This window comes from Balaenoptera physalus, assembly GCF_965194825.1.
Source record: "Balaenoptera physalus genome assembly, chromosome: 20".
Classification (NCBI taxonomy): Eukaryota; Metazoa; Chordata; class Mammalia; order Artiodactyla; family Balaenopteridae; genus Balaenoptera; species Balaenoptera physalus.
In genome coordinates, this window is record NC_138901.1 from 40,325,776 (window position 1) to 40,346,644 (window position 20,869).

The 20,869-nt window shown below is 36.5% G+C and overlaps 1 protein-coding gene across 4 annotated transcripts in view; it reads left to right on the forward strand.

Annotated features, from left to right (window-relative positions):
* The window catches only part of VMP1 (vacuole membrane protein 1), a 141,931-nt gene that overhangs the window by 12,376 nt on the left and 108,686 nt on the right, over positions 1-20,869 (forward strand). For all 4 annotated transcript variants that reach the window (XM_082440090.1, XM_082440091.1, XM_082440088.1 and 1 more), the window contains exons 2-5: positions 14,319-14,420; positions 16,325-16,460; positions 17,840-17,930; positions 19,139-19,249. In XM_082440090.1, the coding sequence (XP_082296216.1) occupies positions 14,345-14,420; positions 16,325-16,460; positions 17,840-17,930; positions 19,139-19,249 (414 nt within the window). In that variant the 5' untranslated portion in view covers positions 14,319-14,344. The remainder of the gene's footprint in view (positions 1-14,318; positions 14,421-16,324; positions 16,461-17,839; positions 17,931-19,138; positions 19,250-20,869) is intronic.

Here is a 20,869-nt window from a genome sequence, read left to right on the forward strand (position 1 = left end):
CATTGTTAAACTGTCGCTACCATGTGATAGATACTCTCTGGCTCTCAAAGCCAGATGATCTGATAATCACTTTGATACTGTGCATGGTGTTGGAATTATCTTTGTCTTTATACTCCTGCACAGCAGAAAACTATATCAAAACCTCACTGGTCAAGATATATTACTCTTCGCTTACAGTATTTATTTATTAAGTTTCCAAGAATAAGTTGCAGTTTCTTAACGGTTTTAGGGAAATCTACAGCTATTTTGGAACAGTCTGTGACTGAATGTACTAAATAATCCAACCAAGGACACACACTCTGAAAACAAGAAAGGTTACCGAAAGATATAATATTCTCAAATTGGATATCTTTATATGCCTTGTATGATTGACAAAGCTGAATTGATATTTTTGCAAGAAAGTAGAATCATTCGGATAGATGATTTTCTTTTTTTTTTTTAACATCTTTATTGGAGTATAATTGCTTTACAATGGTGTGTTAGTTTCTGCTTTATAACAAAGTGAATCAGCTATTCGTATACATATATCCCCATATCTCCTTCCACTTGCGTCTCCCACCCACCCTCCCTATCCTGCCCCTCTAGGTGGTCACAAAGCACCAAGCTGATCTCCCTATGCTATGTGGCTGCTTCCTACTAGCTATCTGTTTTATATTTGGTAGTGTATATATGTCCACGCCACTCTCTCACTTCATCCCAGCTTACCCTTCCCCCTCCCCGTGTCCTCAAGTCCATTCTCTACGTCTGCGTCCTTATCCCTGTCCTGCCCCTTGGTTCATCAGAACCCATTTTTTTTTTTTTTTTTTTTTTAGATTCCATACATGATTTTCTTAAAAGGAAGTGTGTTCATTTTATTTTGGAATTCAGTGATGAAGAAAATTAGAATCAGTGGCTTCACTATATTTTCTTTTTCTTTTCATTTTGGTAAATTCTCCATTAACTGTTATATTACTCAGTGAATTGCCATTTTCATGTCATCCTTAAATGTTTTTTTGTGTCGCTTTGGGGAACTCACAGTAATTTAGTCTTACATTGTTTTTGCATTACAAGGGTAGCTAATGTTTAAAATGAATGGAGTATTATAGTCTTAGCACATTGGATATACAGCCTACAAAGAACCTTTGTGAGCTGATTTTAGCAGTATTTTCTGAGCACTTCTGCCGGAAACAAACAAAAAAACCCCACATGTTTTAATATCAACCTTAGATTTTAACTGCTTCAGCTGTATTTAAAATCTGCTAGTTACAGCCTTTTAAAGCATTTCTTGCATCTAGATATATCTTCACAATGAAAATAATTTGATGTTTGAGTTATGCTTCTTTTCTATTTCTGTCTTCTCATCCCATCCACAGACCTATAGAATTTATTTCAACAGTTTCATTCTTAGAAACAAAACTAACTTAGATGCATGCTGTTCAAATTGATATTACAACAGTCTCACTACAAGGCTGCATTGAATGTCAAAATATGTCATGTGCTAGATTCCTTTTTGAGGAGATTTCAGTCTTTTAAACAGGCTAGTAATACTTTGGATTCATTCCCACATCCAGGAATCTGACTGACACCGTTTAATAACAAATTTCCAAAATTCATGCTACCTCATTAAACTGTGAAAAGTGGCTCTCCTTAAAAATGATTATTTCCTCTTGCCCTACCTACATTGGCTAGAGCTTTTTTACCCTGTAATAATTTTTTTAATATAAATTTATTTATTTATTTTTGGCTGCGTTGGGTCTTCCTTGCTGCGCGTGGGCTTTCTCTAGTTGCAGCGAGTGGGGGCTACTCTTCGTTGCAGTGTGCAGACTTCTCACTGCGGTGGCTTCTCTTGTTGCAGAACACGGGCTCTACGCCTGTGGGCTTCAGTAGCTGTGGCACACAGGCTCTAGAGTGCAGGCTCGGTAGTTGTGGCGCATGGGCTTAGTTGCTCCACGGCCTGTGGGATCTTCCTGGACCAGGGATCGCCCCCGGGTCCCCTGCCTTGGCAGGTGGATTCTTAACCACCACGGAAGTCCCTACCCTGTAATAATTTTTAACAGATTGTCCTTTTGGTACTTTTCAAACTGTTTACATTGATGAAAAATAATTTATTTTTGTTATCCAACATAAACTAAGATTTTTCTGTGGATGCTTCTGTAGAAATCTGTTGTGCAGTCTCTTCTGTAGTATAGAAATACGGAAAACAAGTGTCTGTAAGTGAATACTTGGGTAGTATTGACTATGATTATTTTGGAAAATTGAGACATTCATGGAAAGGGTGTGGAGAAGCTAACATTAAGTGCCTGCTATGTGCCAGACTCTGTGCAGGACAATTATATGTAATTGTTTTTTGAAGTAGAGAAAATAAATAGCCGAGAGTCCCCCAAAGCAACACAAAAGACATTTAAGGATGGCATGAAAATAGGAATGGGGATATTTTACAAATAAACTCAAATGCAGAGGCTTAAATTACTTACCCAAGGCTATGCAACTAGTAAGTGATGTTGGTAGGATTCTTTTAGCTCCAGAGAAGTGAAACTACTTTCAGGTGGGAAGGTGAACAGAGTTAGAATAGCGTGGATGCATTCAGTCTTGGAGTGTGGAGTACAGGTGAAATGCTGCTTGCCCTGATTTGGCCCTCAAATAGACATATTGGCAGCTTTGGGGCACCGAATTTATGTTCTCATTTCTGGATGCTGGAAGTCCAAAATTGAGGTGCTAGCTCTCTTCCTGGCTTGTACATGCCTGCCTTCCTGTTGTGTCCTCACATGGCCTTTCCTTGGTGTGCATGCAGAGAGAGTGTCTCTTTTCTCCTCTTACAAGGACACCAGTTCTATCTGACTAGGGCCCCACCCTTAGAACCTCATTTAACCTTAATTACCTGCTTAAAGGCCCCAACAATAAATACAGTCACATTGGGGATTAGGACTTCAGCATATGAATGGGGGAGGGGTACAATTCAGCCCATAACTAGCATATTCTCTCCTTACAGAGTAATTGTGGCATAAGAAATCTATATTTGGTCTTTGTCCCAGTTCCTGGCACAAAGCTCCTAAATCCTTTGTAGTTTTCCAGAGTAATGTGAGTGATAAGAACATCTTTTCTAATGAGGCAACTTTTGTCGGGCCCCTAGTTACCTCCAGGATGGGGACTAGTCACCAAAAAAACCAAAGCGTGATTAGAGGGTTGGAACTTTCAGCCTCAACCCCCAACCTCTGTGTAGGGGAGTCGGGCTAGAAATTGGCAAAAGTTTTTCAAAAATTGTTTTTTATTTTTATTTATTTATTTTAAATTTTATTTATTTTATTTTATTTTATTTTATTTTATTTTATTTTATTTTTTGCAACTCTGGATACTTTATTGTATCAAAGAGGAAATTGAAAACAGTTACATATTATCTAGGAAGTAACATAATGAGATCAATGTATATTCATGTCTATGGGAGGTGGCCAAAGCCAGATTTATGAGAAAACATCTTGAATAACTGAAAAAGAATAAAAATTAAATACTTTACTTAAGAGTATTAAAAGGAAACAATGAAATAAACCTATGGAAAACAGACTTAATAAAGTTAACACTGATATTAACATATTAAGAGGGAAAAAATAGTCAGAAATTATAAGAGCTGGTTCTTTGGAAGGGAAAACCAAAACGGTAGACTAAACTATGCTAGCTGAATAAAGGAAAAAAGGGATGATACAGAAATACAAAATTCGGAATGAGAAAAGTAAATAATCGCAGATATACCTTTGGGTTATCTCCATTTTCAAAATAAATTTGAAAGCCAAAACAAAGTTGCCAGAGAGCTACTTCTTTAAAAATTGCTCCAGGCCCACATTATTTCATGGGTAAATTTTTTCCCACTTTCAAGAGGATCTGCTATTAAAGTTGTTCTAGTTCACACAGAAAGTTTTCCAGTTCTCTTTATGAAGCCACGATAACACTGATAAAATCTCACAAAGATAGCACTAAAAACAGTCACTTTTGAATATTGATGTAAATATAAATTACTATCAGAGTCCCACATTACATTAAAAGTATAAAAAATGACACTGATTTTGTAGAAATGTAGTCAATATTGGGAAATCTGTTAGTAAACAGTAAAGGAATTAAAAAGACACCTCTAATAAAATTCGACATCCATTCTTCTTTTTCTTTTTAACATTATTTTTTTATTCAAACAGAAAGTCACAAAAATTATAATCATCCTCATCAGTTCACTCAATCCCATGTAATTAATTTTTTTTTTCATCTTGATCTTTTGTTAGCACTTTTATGAATTCATCAGTTTTCCATTGGAGTTCTGAAAACGCTTATTCATTCAGTTCAGCAGTATAGTCAGTTACCAGAAACCTGTACTTGTCAGAGTCTTTTCCATGAATTCCTTGAAGATGAAACCCTTTTATAGGAACATTTTTGCAAAAGCATCAGAGTACACCCAGAACTGTCTGTAAATGACAAAAGACTTAAAAATGACCATGGTTAAAGATTAGATGAAAGTTCATAATAATGCAATTGACAAGGAAATTTAGTTATTTCTGAGATATACTTTTTAAAGTAATAATTAGAATTATGACTTATAACATTATACCAGAACATATAAGATTTTTAGGAATTTCATGTAATGTCTGAAACATTTATATTAACATATTTCCATACAAATAACCCAAAGAAAGTTTAGTATTAGTTTTTTGTTTTTTGTTTGTTTTTTTTGATTTTTAAATTTTATTTTATTTATTTTTTTATACAACAGGTTCTTATTAGTCATCAATTTTATACACATCAGTGTATACATGTCAATCCCAATCGCCCAATTCAGCACACCACCATCCCCACCCCACCGCGGTTTTCCCCCTTGGTGTCCATACGTTTGTTCTCTACATCTGTGTCTCAACTTCTGCCCTGCAAACCGGTTCATCTGTACCATTTTTCTAGGTTCCACATACATGTGTTAATATACAATATATCTTTTTCTCTTTCTGACTTACTTCACTCTGTATGACAGTCTCTAGATCCATCCACGTCTCAACAAATGACTCAATTCGTTCCTTTTTATGGCTGAGTAATATTCCATTTTATATATGTACCACATCTTCTTTATCCATTTGTCTGTCGATGGGCATTTAGGTTGCTTCCATGACCTGGCTATTGTAAATAGTGCTGCAGTGAACATTGGGGTGCATGTGTCTTTTTGAATTATGGTTTTCTCTGGGTATATGCCCAGTAGTGGGATTGCTGGATCATATGGTAATTCTATTTTTAGTTTTTTAAGGAACCTGCATACTGTTCTCCATAGTGGCTGTATCAATTTACATTCCCACCAACAGTGCAAGAGGGTTCCCTTTTCTCCACACCCTCTCCAGCATTTGTTGTTTGTAGATTTTCTGATGATTCCCATTCTAACTGGTGAGGTGATACCTCATTATAGTTTTGATTTACATTTCTCTAGTAATTAGTGATATTGAGCAACTTTTCATGTGTTTCTTCGCTATCTGTATGTCTTCTTTGGAGAAATGTCTATTTAGGTCTTCTGCCCATTTTTGGATTGGGTTGCTGTTTCTTTAATATTGAGCTGCATGAGCTGTTTATATGTTTTGGAGATTAAGCCTTTGTCCGTTGATTGTTTGCAAATATTTCCTCCCATTCTGAGGGTTGTCTTTTCGTCTTGTTTATGGTTTCCTTTGCTGTGCAAAAGCTTTGAAGTTTCATTAGGTCCCATTTGTTTATTTTTGTTTTTATTGCCATTACTCTAGGAGGTGGATCAAAAAAGATCTTGCTGTAATTTATGTCAGAGAGTGTTCTTCCTATGTTTTCCTCTAAGAGTTTTGTAGTGTCCAGTCCTACATTTAGGTCTCAAATCCATTTTGAGTTTATTTTTGTGTATGGTGTTAGGGAGTGTTCTAATTTCATTCTTTTACATGTAACTGTCCAGTTTTCCCAGCACCACTTATTGAAGAGACTGTCTTTTCTCCATTGTATATCTTTGCCTCCTTTGTCATAGATTAGTTGACCATAGGTGCGTGGGTTTATCTCTGGGCTTTCTATCTTGTTCCATTGATCTGTGTTGCTGTTTTTGTGCCAGTACCATATTGTCTTGGTTACCGTAGCTTGGTAGTATAGTCTGAAGTCAGGGAGTCTGATTTCTCCAGCTCTGTTTTTTTCCCTCAAGACTGCTTTGGCTATTCGGGGTCTTTTGTGTCTCCATACAAATTTTAAGATGATTTGTTCTAGTTCCGTAGAAAATGCCATTGGTAATTTGATAGGGATTGCATTGAATCTGTAGATTGCTTTGGGTAGTAGAGTCATTTTCACAATGTTGATTCTTCCAATCCAAGAACATGGTATATCTCTCCATCTGTTGGTATCATCTTTAACTTCTTTCATCAGTGTCTTATAGTTTTCTGCATACAGGTCTTTTGTCTCCCTAGGTAGGTTTATTCCTAGGTATTTTATTCTTTTTTTTGCAATGGTAAATGGGAGTGTTTCCTTAATTTCTCTTTCAGATTTTTCATCATTAGTGTATAGGAATGCAAGAGATTTCTGTGCATTAATTTTGTATCCTGCAACTTTACCAAATTCATTGATTAGCTCTAGTAGTTTTCTGATGGCATTCTTAGGATTCTCTATGTATAGTATCATGTCATCTGCCAACAGTGACAGTTTTACTTCTTCTTTTCCAATTTGTATTCCTTTTATTTCTTTTTCTTCTCTGATTGCCATGGCTAGGACTACCAAAACTATGTTGAATGATAGTGGTGAGAGTGGACATCCTTGTCTCGTTCCTGATCTTAGAGGAAATGCTTTCAGTTTTTCACCATTGAGAATGATGTTTGCTGTGGGTTTGTCGTATATGGCCTTTATTATGTTGAGGTAGTTTCCCTCTATGCCCACTTTCTGGAGAGGTTTTATCATAAATGGGTGTTGAATTTTGTCAAAAGCTTTTTCTGCATCTATTGAGATGATTTTATGGGTTTTTTAAAAATATTTATTTATTTATTTTTGGCTGTGTTGGGTCTTCGTTGCTGTGCGAGGGCTTTCTCTAATTGCGGCGAGTGGGGGCCACTCTTCATCGTGGTGCGCAGGCCTCTCACTGTCGCGGCCTCCATTTGTTGCGGAGCACAGGCTCCAGACGCGCAGGCTCAGTAGTTGTGGCTCACGGGCCTAATTGCTCCGCGGCATGTGAGATCTTCCCAGACCAGGGCTCGAACCCGTGTCCCCTGCACTGGTAGGCAGATTCTCAACCACTGCGCCACCAGGGAAGCCCCCATGATTATATGGTTTTTATTCTTAAGTTTGTTAATATGGTGTATCACATTGATTGATTTGCGTATTTTGAAGAATCCTTTCATCCCTGGGATAAATTCCACTTGATCATGGTGTATGAATGATCCTTTCAGTGTGTTGTTGGATTCTGTTTGCTAGTATTTTGTTGAGGATTTTTGCATCTATATTCGTCCATGATATTGGTCTGTAATTTTCTTTTTTTTGTAGTATCTTTGTCTGGTTTTGGTATTGGGGTGATGGTGGCCTCATAGAATGAGTTTGGGAGTGTTCCTTCCTCTGCAATTTTTTGGAAGAGTTTGAGAAGGATGGGTGTTAGCTCTTCTCTAAATGTTTGATAGAATTCACCTGTGAAGCCATCTGGTCCTGGACTTTCATTTGTTGGAAGATTTTTAATCACAGTTTCAATTTCATTACTTGTGATTAGTCTGTTCATATTTTCTGTTTCTTCCTGGTTCAGTCTTGGGAGGCTATACCTTTCTAAGAATTTGTCCATTTCTTCCAGATTGTCCACTTTATTGGCATAGAGTTGCTTGTAGTCGTCTCTTAGGATGCTTTGTATTTCTGCGGTGTCCGGGGTAACTTCTCCTTTTTCATTTCTTATTTTGTTGATTTGAGTCCTCTCCCTCTTTTTCTTGATGAGTCTGGCTAATGGTTTATCAATTTTGTTTATCTTCTCAAAGAACCAGCTTTTACTTTTATTGATCTTTGGTATTGATTTCTTTGTTTGTATTTCATTTATTTCTGCTCTGATCTTTATGATTTCTTTCCTTCTGCTAACTTTGGGTTTTGTTTGTTCTTCTTTCTCTAGTTCCTTTAGGTGTAAGATTAGATTGTTTATTTGAGATTTTTCTTGTTTCTTGAGGTAGGCTTGTATAGCTATAAACTTCCCTGTTAGTACTGCTTTTGCTGCATCCCATAGGTTTTGGATTGTCATGTTTTCATTGTCATTTGTCTCTAGGTATTTTTTGGTTTCCTCTTTGATTTCTTCAGTGATCTCTTAGTTATTTAGTAACGTATTGTTTAGCCTCCATATGTTTGTGTTTTTTTACGTTTTTTTCCCTGTAATTGATTTCTAATCTCATAACGTTGTGGTCAGAAAAGATGCTTGATATGATTTCAATTTTCTTAAATTTACTGAGGCTTGATTTGTGACCCAAGATGTAATCTATCCTGGAGAATGTTCCGTGCTCACTTGAGAAGAAAGTGTAATCTGCTGTCTTTGGATGGAATGTCCTATAAATATCAATTAAATCTATCTGGTCTGTTGTGTCATTTAAAGCTTCTGTTTCCTTATTTATTTTCATTTTGGATGATCTGTCCATTGGTGTAAGTGAGGTGTTAAAGTCCCCCACTATTATTGTGTTGCTGTCAATTTCCTCTTTTATAGCTGTTAGCAGTTGCCTTATGTATTGAGGTGCTCCTATGTTTGGTGCATATATACTTATAATTGTTATATCTTCTTCTTGGATTCATCCCTTGATCATTATGTAGTGTCCTTCCTTGTCTCTTGTAACATTCTTTATTTTAAAGTCTATTTTATCTGATATGAGTATAGCTACTCCAGCTTTCTTTTGATTTCCATTTGCATGGAATATCTTTTTCCATCCCCTCACTTTGTCTGTATGTGTCCCTAGGTCTAAAGTGGGTCTCTTGTAGACAGCATATATATGGGTCTTGTTTTTGTATCCATTCAGCAAGCCTTTGTCTTTCGGTTGGAGCATTTAATCCATTCACGTTTAAGGTAATTATCAATATGTATGTTCCTATGACCATTTTCTTAATTGTTTTGGGTTTGTTTTTGTAGGTCCTTTTCTTCTCTTCTGTTTCCCACTTAGAGAAGTTCTTTTAGCATTTGTTGTAGAGCTGGTTTGGTGGTGCTGAATTCTGTTAGCTTTTGCTTGTCTGTAAAGCTTTTGATTTCTCCATTGAATCTGAATGAGATCCTTGCCGGGTAGAGTAATCTTGATTGTAGATTCTTCCCTTTCATCACTTTAAGTATATCATGCCACTCCCTTCTGGCTTGTAGAGTTTCTGCTGAGAAATCAGCTGTTAACCTTATGGGAATTCCCTTGTATGTTATTTTTTGTTTTTCCCTTGCTGCTTTCAATAATTTTTCTTTGTCTTTAATTTTTGCCAATTTGATTACTATGTGTCTCAGTGTGTTTCTCCTTGGGTTTATCCTGTATGAGACTCACTGTACTACCTGGACTTGGGTGGGTGGCTATTTCCCTTCCCATGTTAGGGAAATTTTCGACTATAATCTCTTCAAATATTTTCTCTGGTCCTTTCTCTCTCTCTTCTTCTTCTAGGACCCCTATAATGCAAATGTTGTTGCGTTTAATGTCGTCCCAGAGGTCTCTTAGGCTATTTTCATTTCTTTTCATTCTTTTTTCTTTATTCTGTTCCGCAGCAGTAAATTCCACCATTCTGTCTTCCAGGTCACTTATTTGTTCTTCTGCCTCAGTTATTCTGCTATTGATTCCTTCTAGTGTAGTTCTCATTTCAGTTATTGTATTGTTCATCTCTGTTTGTTTGTTCTTTAATTCTTCTAGGTCTTTGTTAAACATTTCTTGCATCTTCTTGATCTTTGCCTCCATTCTTTTTTTTTTTAAGAGTTATTATTATGTGCTATTTTTTTTTAAATTTATTTATTTAATTTTGGCTGTGTTGGGTCTTCGCTTCTGTGTGAGGGCCCTCTCTAGCTGCGGCAAGTGGAGGCCACTCCTCATCGCGGTGCGTGGGCCTCTCACTATCGCGACCTCTCTTGTTGTGGAGCACAGGCTCCAGACACGCAGGCCCAGCAGTTGTGGCTCACGGGCCTAGCTGCTCCGCGGCACGCAGGATCCTCCCAGACCAGGGCTCGAACCCGCATCCCCTGCATTGGCAGGCAGACCCTCAACCACTGCGCCACCAGGGAAGCCCGCCTCCATTCTTTTTCCGAGGTCCTGGATCATCTTCACTATCATTATTCTGAATTCTTTTTCTGGAAGGTTGCCTATCTCCACTTCATTTAGTTGTTTTTCTGGGGGTTTATCTTGTTCCTTCATCTGGTACATAGCCCTCTGCCTTTTCTTCTTGTCCATCTTTCTGTGAATGTGGTTTTTGTTCCGCAGGCTGCAGAATTGTAGTTCTTCTTGCTTCTGCTGTCTGCTCTCTGGTGGATGAGGCTATCTAAGAGGCTTGTGGAAGTTTCCTGATGGGAGCGACTGGTGGTGGGTAGAGCTGACTGTTGCTCTGGTGGGCTGAGCTCAGTAAAACTTTAATCCGATTGACTGTTGATGGGTGGGGCTGGGATCCCTCCCTGTTGGTTGTTTGGCCTGAGGCAACCCAACACTGGAGCCTACTTGGGCTCTTTGGTGGAGCTAATGGCAGACTCTGGGAGGGCTCATGCCAAGGAGTACTTCCCAGAACTTCTGCTGCCAGTGTCCTTGTCCCCACGGTGAACCACAGCCACCCCCCGCCTCTGCAGGAGACCCTCCAACACTAGCAGGTAGGTCTGGTTCAGTCTCCCCCGGGGTCACTGCTCCTTCCCCTGGGTCCCGATGCACACAGTACTTTGTGTGTGCCCTCCAAGAGTGGGGTCTCTGTTTCCCCCAGTCCTGTCGAAGTCCTGCAGTCAATTCCCACTAGGCTTCAAAGTCTGATTCTCTAGGAATTCCTCCTCCTGTTGCCGGACCCCCAGGTTGGGAAGCCTGAGGTGGGGCTCAGAACCTTCACTCCAGTGGGTGGACTTCTGTGGTATACATGTTCTCCAGTCTGTGAGTCACCCACCCAGCAGTTATGTGATTTGATTTTACTGTGATTGTGCCCTTCCTACTGTCTCATTGTGGCTTCTCCTTTGTCTTTGGATGTGGGGTATCTTTTTGGTGAGTTCTAGTGTCTTCCTGTCGATGATTGTCCAGCAGCTAGTTGTGATTTTGGTGTTCTCGCAAGAGGGAGTGAGAGCACGTCCTTCTACTCCACCATCTTGGTTCCTCCTCTATTTTATTTTTATTTTTATTTTTATTTTTGGCTGTGTTGGGACTTCGTTGCTGCACGTGGGCTTTCTCTAGTTGCAGTGAGCGGGGGCTACTCTTTGTTGCGGTGCTCGGGCTTCTCATTGTGGTGGCTTCTCTTGTTGCAGAGCACAGGCTCTAGGCGCATGGGCTTCAGTAGTTGTGGCACATGGGCTCAGTAGTTGTGGCTCATGGGCTCTAGAGTGCAGGCTCAGTAGTTGTGGCTCATGGGCTTTGTTGCTCCACGGCATGTGGGATCTTCCCCGACCAGGGATCGAACCCATGTCCCCTGCATTGGCAGGCAGATTCTTAACCACTGCAGGGAAGCCCCCCAAAATTGTTTTTTAAACTGTGAATTTATTTTGTTTGTAAAGAAGTAGACGGATTAAAAGAAAATAACTTAGTCTCCTATGCTATTTCTCACAAAACAAAATTCCAGACTATGTTTTTTTCTGGAGAATTTTTTGAGTAGGAAATGTCTGTAGACTGTTTTCTTTTTTAGCATATTGTGTAAGAACACATTATTTGCTCAAATAAAAATTCCTGTTGAAATGTCTTTAAAAACATCTTTGAATAATTGCATAATACCATTGTTATTAAGTAAGAACTTAAATGGACCCAAGTTGTTTTGGACAAAACTCTTTCTGTCTCTTAAAGATGATACTATGGGAAGGAGTAAAACTGGGGAAATGAGCTCAATTATCAGTGTTTTGCAGGGGAAAGGTTTTAGAGTGTTTTCTTCATAACACATAAGCTCTTTTGTGCCTTCTTATATCTTTTCATCACAAATTAATTAAATGTTATTTATTGTGATGTAGGTGAAGGGCTGTTCATCTCTAAAATGAATTGCCTATAGAATTTGGCTGAATATGAGTTCGCACAGTTTTAAGTATTTACAGAACTTAAGTATGGCTTCAAGTTGAATGATTGGAAGATGGAAAATCTTTAACTCCTTTATTATATGGTCCATTTCAAATATGTTCTATTAATTTTATTAATAAAACCAGAAAGCATGATTTGTGGAATAGATTTACATTTTGTGAACTTATTGTGGTGATGCTTTGATCTTATAGATTTTCACAATTTATCTTCATCTTTCTTTTTTTGTAATTGCTTGTCTTTTGAAAACATCTTCACAGAACGCTGACTTAAATTTGCAGAATCAAATTTCAGCGTCTAGTACTACTCTGAATGTATTGCCCTCTGAGCTCCCATACTTTTTCCTGTACTTTCTTTCTCCTTATCATCATTATAAACCAGTATATATTGAGTTCATATAAAAGGTGGGACAATATACTAGTATTTTATGTACATTACGTTATTTAATCCTCAGAGTAACCCTTGGTGTGTCGTGTTATCTCTATTTTACAAATTAAAGAAACTGATACTTAGAGAGATTTAGAAACTTCCCAAAGCTCAAAATATATACTTGTGAAGTTTGGGTTTGAATCCAATTCTAAAACCTGTTTTCTTCCCACTAAGTTATTTGCTGTATATCTGTTTCATTGTTTTATATTATAATTGAAGTCTTGTGCTCATCTGGCTTCCCTACCAGATTATGACCTGCTGGAGGAGAAAGATCTTGTCTTATTCACATTTATATCTTCAGTGCCCATTACTGACCCCAGAACTTTTATAATGAGTGTTGAATGAAAGACACTGACATCACTGATATGGTAGCAGTGAGGCATGTGCTATGAAGTAGTTTCTCTAGTATAGACAGTTTCTAGGTTTACTGTGTCAGATGCCTCCTACCCTTTCCATGTATTGCCATTTATAGTTATACACACCCTTGCATGCCCAAACACACACTCTTTCATCCTCATTAATCCTGTGAAAGTGAGAATTTTTGTCCTCCTTTTGTAGATCCAGAGAATCAAGATCTAGAAAAAATGAGACTTGCTTAAGGTCACACAACTAGTTAGTGGCAAATCTGGTATGCAAATCCAGATTTTAGACTTACAATCATCTGCTCCAGGCTATCCATCTGTGCTAATGGAAACCTATACTTTATTTCCTAATATGTTTGTTTATTGAGAAATGAAGGCAACAAAACAAAGGTGTCCACAAATGGATTGTGTCTAAACGAAGAGACCTTCTGTTGGAGTGATGAATGTATGCTCTTTGTTCTGTCTTTATAGTCTTTCACTTATTTTCCTTTATGAGGCCTAAATTATGGTTAGAATTTTAGTCAAGGGATAAAATAGCTCCAGCTAACAAACCATAGGAAGATTGAAACCATGACCATGTCATATTCTAATCAGCTGAGTATAAGAGTAGCAGGACTCATGGCACATGCAGAGGACTCAGCATTGAGACTTTGAAGTGATATGCTTTTTGAGTAGAAAGATTTGCTTTACCAGCACCTGAAAGAATGATACCTGCACAGGTAATCTGGTGTTTTCGTGTAGAATAATTATGTCAGTACAATTTATGTGTTGTAATACAGGGATTTAAATTAAAAATTTATACCTATACCTGTAGTATGAATCATGCTATAAAGAGTACATTTAACTTATCTTAAACTTTTTAAATTTTCACCTTCTGTGCCCATATCTTTTTTTTCAGTAGAATTGTTTCCTAAATAAAATTGATCTTGGATCTGTGTGGCAACATTTTTGACATGTTTGATAATATAATTGTTTTTTTAAAGTAATGCTAAAAGGACTGCAAGATTGGTAAAATTTGTGTAGATAGTATGTATGATATTCAATTTTGAATTAGAAAGACTTTAGACCTTATAGGTTATCCGTACTTGAAGATGCTAGTATTTTATATCCTTCTGTGGACAAATTGCCTCCAAATTTTAATCTGGAAAATCACTGGGATAACTGTTTGGAAAAGGATTACAACAACATGGCTTTTATATTTTTAATACTTCTACTACAGTTTCTATACAAATTATTAAATCTTGATTATAAAAGAGAAAATTAAGGTATAAACACATTATTGAGATGGCACGTGGGGATTACTCCCATGTTGTTTCTGTATTCAGTTTCATTCAGCCACAGATGCAAAGCAGAAGTATGTAACATATCACTGGATTTTATTTTGTTTTATTAGCTCCTCAAGAGTTATTGATCTATGAAATGGCAGAGAATGGAAAAAATTGTGACCAGAGACGTGTAGCAATGAACAAGGAACAATATAATGGAAACTTCACAGGTGAAGTATGGTGGTTTGGAGGGAGAAGATCTACGGGTTTAAATGATATCTTTTTCATTGGAATAAAATAGAAATATATTATATCTAATATTTATTATCTTTTGTTAACAAAATAATATCTTATATAATAATATAGGATACATAAAATTCTTATAAATCTTGTAAAAGATTGATTATCTTTTGTTTCATCTTCATAGTAAATTAAATTACGGGTATATAAGGGCCTATGAGGTGATTTTTCACAGTGATAGCAGAAGCAGCCTGGCCGTAGTCACATCAGCAGTGTTCTAGGTACAAGATTATTATTTTTTAATCTTGTGGTGTGGTAAATATTTATTTGGCTTTGTTTGGCACTCAGTTTTATCATGCTATTTTGTAACTTTAGAAGTAGATTATAAATTTACTTATTATGCTAATCCTAATTTTATAATTATCCAAAAAGTCAGAATGTGATTATTGTGGATTTATTTTTAAATTTTAGTTTGAAACAAATAAATTTATATTTTAACCAAACTAGGAATTTGTAGTAAATTTCACTATATTTGACTCTTATTCACACATTTACCCTGAAAATTACAGCTATTACTTATATAGATGATTTAAGTAGGAACTTTCCTTTTTGTGTTTAAAAGAAAATGAAAGGTTTTCCTTTTCTGTTAATTATAATGGTTTTCTTTTTAACTTCTAAATCGTTTGGCATCTCAAACACATTGCAAATAATACTTCAGCATGGTAATATTATATCATAGAAATGTTCTTCTATTAGAAGAATTGCAAGCTATCTGAAGTAGTAGTTTCCATTTGTTTGTTTTGATCACTGCATTGCCTTGCAGAACGTATTTTGCAGCACTTACTGACTTTTGGGTTACTTTGGTTGTCAATAAATTTTGCATCGTTTCACCAGGAGTTTCAGGATTCGGAAATAGACATTGCATATATCATAGTCTCATCCTATTAGGAGCTTTTGCATGTTATTTTTTCTTTCCTTTCTTTCAACAAGCACATACATTTATGTATTCTTCCACTACTGCCCACCCCTTTGGAATTTAAAATTAATGTTAGAATGACACACTTTCTATTCTGTACCATGGTGTGTGTTGTTTGGGGTTTTTTACTTAATATTTCATAGAGATTGTACATGAAGAACTTATTCTTTGTTATGGCTGCTTAGTATTCCATTGTACAAATCTATCATATTTTAATAGCTCCTCTGTCCTCTGTTGGTAACATTTGTTTATAATATTTTGCTAGAACCAATAACACTGTATTGAATAAACTCATACAAAAGTCATTTCTCCTTACAGCTAATCATTCTTAGAAATGGAATTATTAGGTGACAGGGTATATGCATTTATAATTTCGAGAGATGATGCTGAGAGAGTTACTATTATTACCAATAATAACTAACCTTAATTGCACATATACATACATGTATTAATTCATTTAATCTTTACAAGACACTAAAAAGTAAGTACTATTTTTATCTTCATTTTAGAGAAGAGAAAACTGAGGCATAGAAAGGTTAATTACCTTACCCAAGATCACATGACTAGTAGATGGCAGTGCCAGGATTTGGAACCAAGTAGTTTGCCTTCACGTTTTGAGCTCTAAACCACTTTGTTCTATGATATGGTGCTAAATTGCCCTTCATAGAAAGTGGGCTAATTTAGCATTCCAGTAATGTATAAGAAAAGAAACTTGTGTCCTGACAATAAAATACTTCCAAAAATAATGGTAAGAGTAGAACAGCAGGACATAGCCTAGACTTGTCACAATGTGAACCAGATTGTTTGTTTTTTGAGGTTTATATACAGTCCTTCAAATGTGGGATGGGAAGGTAGGTGAATTTTGAAAGTGACTGGAAAAAGTGAACATCCTGTTTTAACTTCTACACTGTTTTTCAGATCCCTCTTCAGTGAATGAAAAGAAGAGGAGGGATCGGGAAGAAAGGCAGAATATTGTCCTGTGGAGACAGCCACTCGTTACCTTGCAGTATTTTTCTCTGGAAATCCTAGTAATCTTGAAGGAATGGACCTCAAGGTAAAGAGTCTTCCGTTTCCTTTTATATAAACTGTATTTACTAATTTTAGAAATCTTCAACAGTCTCCCTGCCACCTGCTCTATCAAAATGGATTAATTAAATTTAGAATGTTATAGGAACATACTTGTTTTCCTTTTTATGTGTAGTTTGAAGAAAAATAGATTAGGGAAACTTGTTGCTATTTGTTCACTGGATTGTTACAGTTGACCATTGTCTCATGTTGAATCTTTTATGCAGAGGAGAGCAATGAAAATGAGAAGTTTTTTCTTCTGGCTTTACCTTCGGGAGAAATCAGGCCTGTGTACATTAGATACACTGATTCTTTAGTAGGTCAAGGTTCAGGATACGTGGCACTACTGATAGTTTGAGCCAATAAAAAAGGACTCTGCCATGGAAATTGTGTTCTATCTTTAAATTTAGTACCTGTAAGCCCTGTTTCTGATATCATAAAGAGCAAGTTGAACTTTTACTTGCCTTAATCATTTTCTGGTTTACTTTTCCAAGTTATCTGTAATAATATCTTACCTTTTTATGTACTTACAGTTTATAAAGCATTTTGTAACACTTTTTAGTTCATTTGATCCTTATAGCAATTCCATGAAGAAGGTAAAATAAGTATATGATCATCATGATTTTAAAAACAAGAAACAGAATCAGATTGGTTGAGTGTCTTACTCAAAGTACAGTACTTAAGGGACTCTGATCCAAGTCCTCTGACTAACGGCCAATGCCCTTTCCATTATATCATAATGCCTGTCCCAATTAGAAGTTGGGGTGTATATAAAAGATTAGTTTGGGGTATGGGAAAGGCTATGATGTAATTTCTTGTTCTTTTTTTTTTTTATAAAGTTGTTTATGTTTGTTTATTTATTTATTTATTTATGGCTGCATTGGGTCCTCGTTGATGTGCAGGCTTTCTTTAGTTGCGGCGAGCGGCAGCCACTCTTCACTGCCGTGCGCGGGCCTCTCATCGTGGTGGCTTCTCTTGTTGCGGAGCACGGGCTCTAGGCGCGGGGGCTTCAGTAGTTGTGGCGCACGGGCTTAGTTGCTCCACGGCATGTGGGATCCTTCTGAACCAGGGCTCGAACCCGTGTTCCCCGCACTGGCAGGCGGATTCTTAACCACTGCGCCACCAGGGAAGCCCCTACAATGGGGTTTCTAATAAGAAATTAGATTCTATACCCAAGTATCTGGTCTTGACCCCCTTCTGCACCCCAAGAGACCATAGTGTTTAAGAAAAAAAGAGCTCAATCCAGCAAGAACAACTTCTAAAGCTGAGCTAAGTAACCTAATTGCTTCAATAAGAAATGTTTTGAGAGTGATGACTCCTGAAAATGAGACTGTGACATATTTCATTTTTTTTTAATTTGTTTTTAAGATTATGGCATCGTCAAAGCGTTGTGATGTCTTTTTTACTGCTGCTTGCTGTGCTTATAGCTACGTATTATGTTGAAGGAGCACATCAACAGGTAAGAGGTTCAGCACCTCTGTTTCTATTCTTGTACCTTCCCTAATCCCAAACAGTTTCAAAATGGAGCTTTTGTGGATTTCATTGATTTTTTTTTTCTTTTTAATTTATCTCATAACTGGTATCTTAATGTCTTACTTTTAAGGCCAAATATTAAAAATATTCTTGTGGTAGTTCATGGCTGCTCAGCATTTATATTGGGTATATATCATTCCTTTTTACCTTTAAGGATTTAAATGTAACTTTCCTAACAGTGTTTAGTCAAAGCAGCATGAATCCTTTAATCACTACCAAAGTCTTCATATTTTTTATAACACACTCCTGTGATCCATCCAAGCTGATATACTCATCCTAGATTGAAGGTTAGGTTTTATATGTACAAAGTGGGGGGAAGTTCACTTGCCTGTCATCTGTACAGCATAAATGAAAGGAAAATAGGACATTTTGTTAATAACTTTTGATAAAATTGCAAAACGTTAATGTATTCTATTAGGAAATAGTTCTAAAATGGTATCATTTCATATTTTAGAGCAGTTTACCTCTAAATGCATCAAAATGCTGATAGTGATTATCTCTGAGGGGGTAGAGATTATGGGTAATTGTTTTTTACTTTACGCTTTTATGTATTTCTAGTTGTCTGTAATAAACATATATTGCCTGTAAAATTAGAAAACAACAAATGGCATTAAAAATGGGGAGGAGCAGCACTTTACCTCTAATCAGAGAAGTTTTTATACTTATAAATGCAGTAGTTGTGGCTCACGGGCTTAGTTGCTCCACGGCAAGTGGGATCGTCCCGGACCAGGGCTCGAACCTGTGTCCCCTGCATTGGCAGGCGGATTCTTAACCACTGCGCCATCAGGGAAGTCCCTATCATGCTTTCTTAAACAAAATTTTTATAACTTTTAAGTATCTTTAAATTTTTTATTCTCATAGTTATCAATAATTTGCATTTTTTGTATAAATGTCATTGTAATAATAGGACTTTTAGAATGTAGAAATGAGCTTTATTACAGTTACATGATTTTTTTTGCCATCTCTGTGACCACATATTAGAGGAATTTGGACTCTTCAAGGAGCTTTTAATCTTAATACTTTCTTCCTATTGGAAACTTAGTTGGTTTTTTTATTTTTATTATAGTTGATAAATACCACATTTCTGCTTAAGAATTCTGATTTTGTTTTCACCTCATCCCTTTTGTTTTTCAGTATGTGCAACGTATAGAGAAACAGTTTCTTTTGTATGCCTACTGGATAGGCTTAGGAATTTTGTCTTCTGTTGGGCTTGGAACAGGGCTGCATACCTTTCTGCTTTATCTGGTAAGAATAATTTTAATAAGCAAGATTGAAAGAGATTATGTTTTAATTGGTGCTTTTACTTCAGAAGTTAAAATTCTAGAATTTTTACTTAATTACCTTCGTGTTTTATATGTATTCTAATTCTCAAGTCAGTGATTTGGAATTCCGTTTTGTTTTTCCTTTTGGGTTGAGAATTTAAAAAGAGAAGGGAGGAAGAACCCTTAGGCAAATGAGATTGTTTACTTATATTAATTCAGCCAGGAAATGTTTTTTCCTTCCAGATTTTGGAATAATGGTTCTCTTGCTTATGCAGTTGTCTTTGTAATAGTTGAAGTTATTTAATTGTACAGAATTCCATGTAAGACTTAGAATTAATTTGGTCAGTTATTTTCTCTGTTAATCTGCAAATGAGAAATGGTATCTTCCCTCACGTCCTCAAACACCATGTACATACTGGATAGTTATTTTGGTAATCTTATTGAGTGCAGTTAATGAAGTATTACATGCGTACAACTAATGCTTTCTTAAACTCTTTTAAATCAAAGTATAAAATGTACCCCTCCTAAAAAATATTTTTTTTTACTTAGTTGAAATGAGAGAGATACTCTTAAAAATATTCTTGTGGTAGTTCATGGCTGCTCAGCATTTATATTGGGTATGTGACACTGTAAAGGAGAATGCATAACATTCTCCATTACAGTGCATAATAAATTTTGGCTTTGTCCAGAATGTCATATAGTTGGGATTATGCAGTATGTGTCTTTTTCTGCCTGGCTTCTTTCACTTAGCAATATGGTTTTAAAGTTCCTGTGTGTCTTCATGGCTTGATACCTCATTTCTTTTTATTGCTGAATAATATTCCATTTTCTGGATGTACCATCACAGTTTGTTTATCCATTCACTTATTGAAGGATATCATTGTTGTTTCCAAGTTACGGCAATTAGGAATAAAGATGCTGTAAACATTCATGTGCAAGTTTTGAGGGGCATATAAGAATTCACCTCATTTGGGTAAATACCTAGGGGCATGATTTGTGGATCGTGTATGTTAATTGGTGATATATAGGAAAGCAATTGACTTTTGTGTATTTGCCTTGTATTCCGTAACCTTGCTGTAATCACTTAATAGTTTCAGGACTTTGTTGTCGATTCTTTAGGATTTTCTATATAGGTAATCATGTTGTCTGCAAATACAGTTTTACTTCTTCTCAGTCTGTATACCCGTTCATTTTTTTTTTCCCCCTGTCATATTGCATTAGCTAGGTCTTCCAGTCTGATGTTGAATTGGAGTGGTGAGAGGGACATCCTCCCTTGTTCCCAACCTTAATGGGGAAGCCTTTAGTTTCTGCCACTCCAACCACTCTCTTGAAATATTAAAGGTTTATGCCACCTTTTGCCTTCATTCTGCTTAGTTTCTCTGCATATTCTTTTTTTTAGTAAATACCTCTTCCTCTCCATACTTCTTGCTACCTCCATGGAAGCCTGTGTCCTCAGAAGGATTAGCATTAACTGACCATTTTCAATTCTGATTAAGTATCATGTTAGCTGTAGGTTTTTGTAGATGTTCTTTATCAAGTTGATAAAGCTCTTCTATTCCTAGTTTGCTGCGAGTTGTGTTTGTTTTCGGGGTTTTTTTTTTGA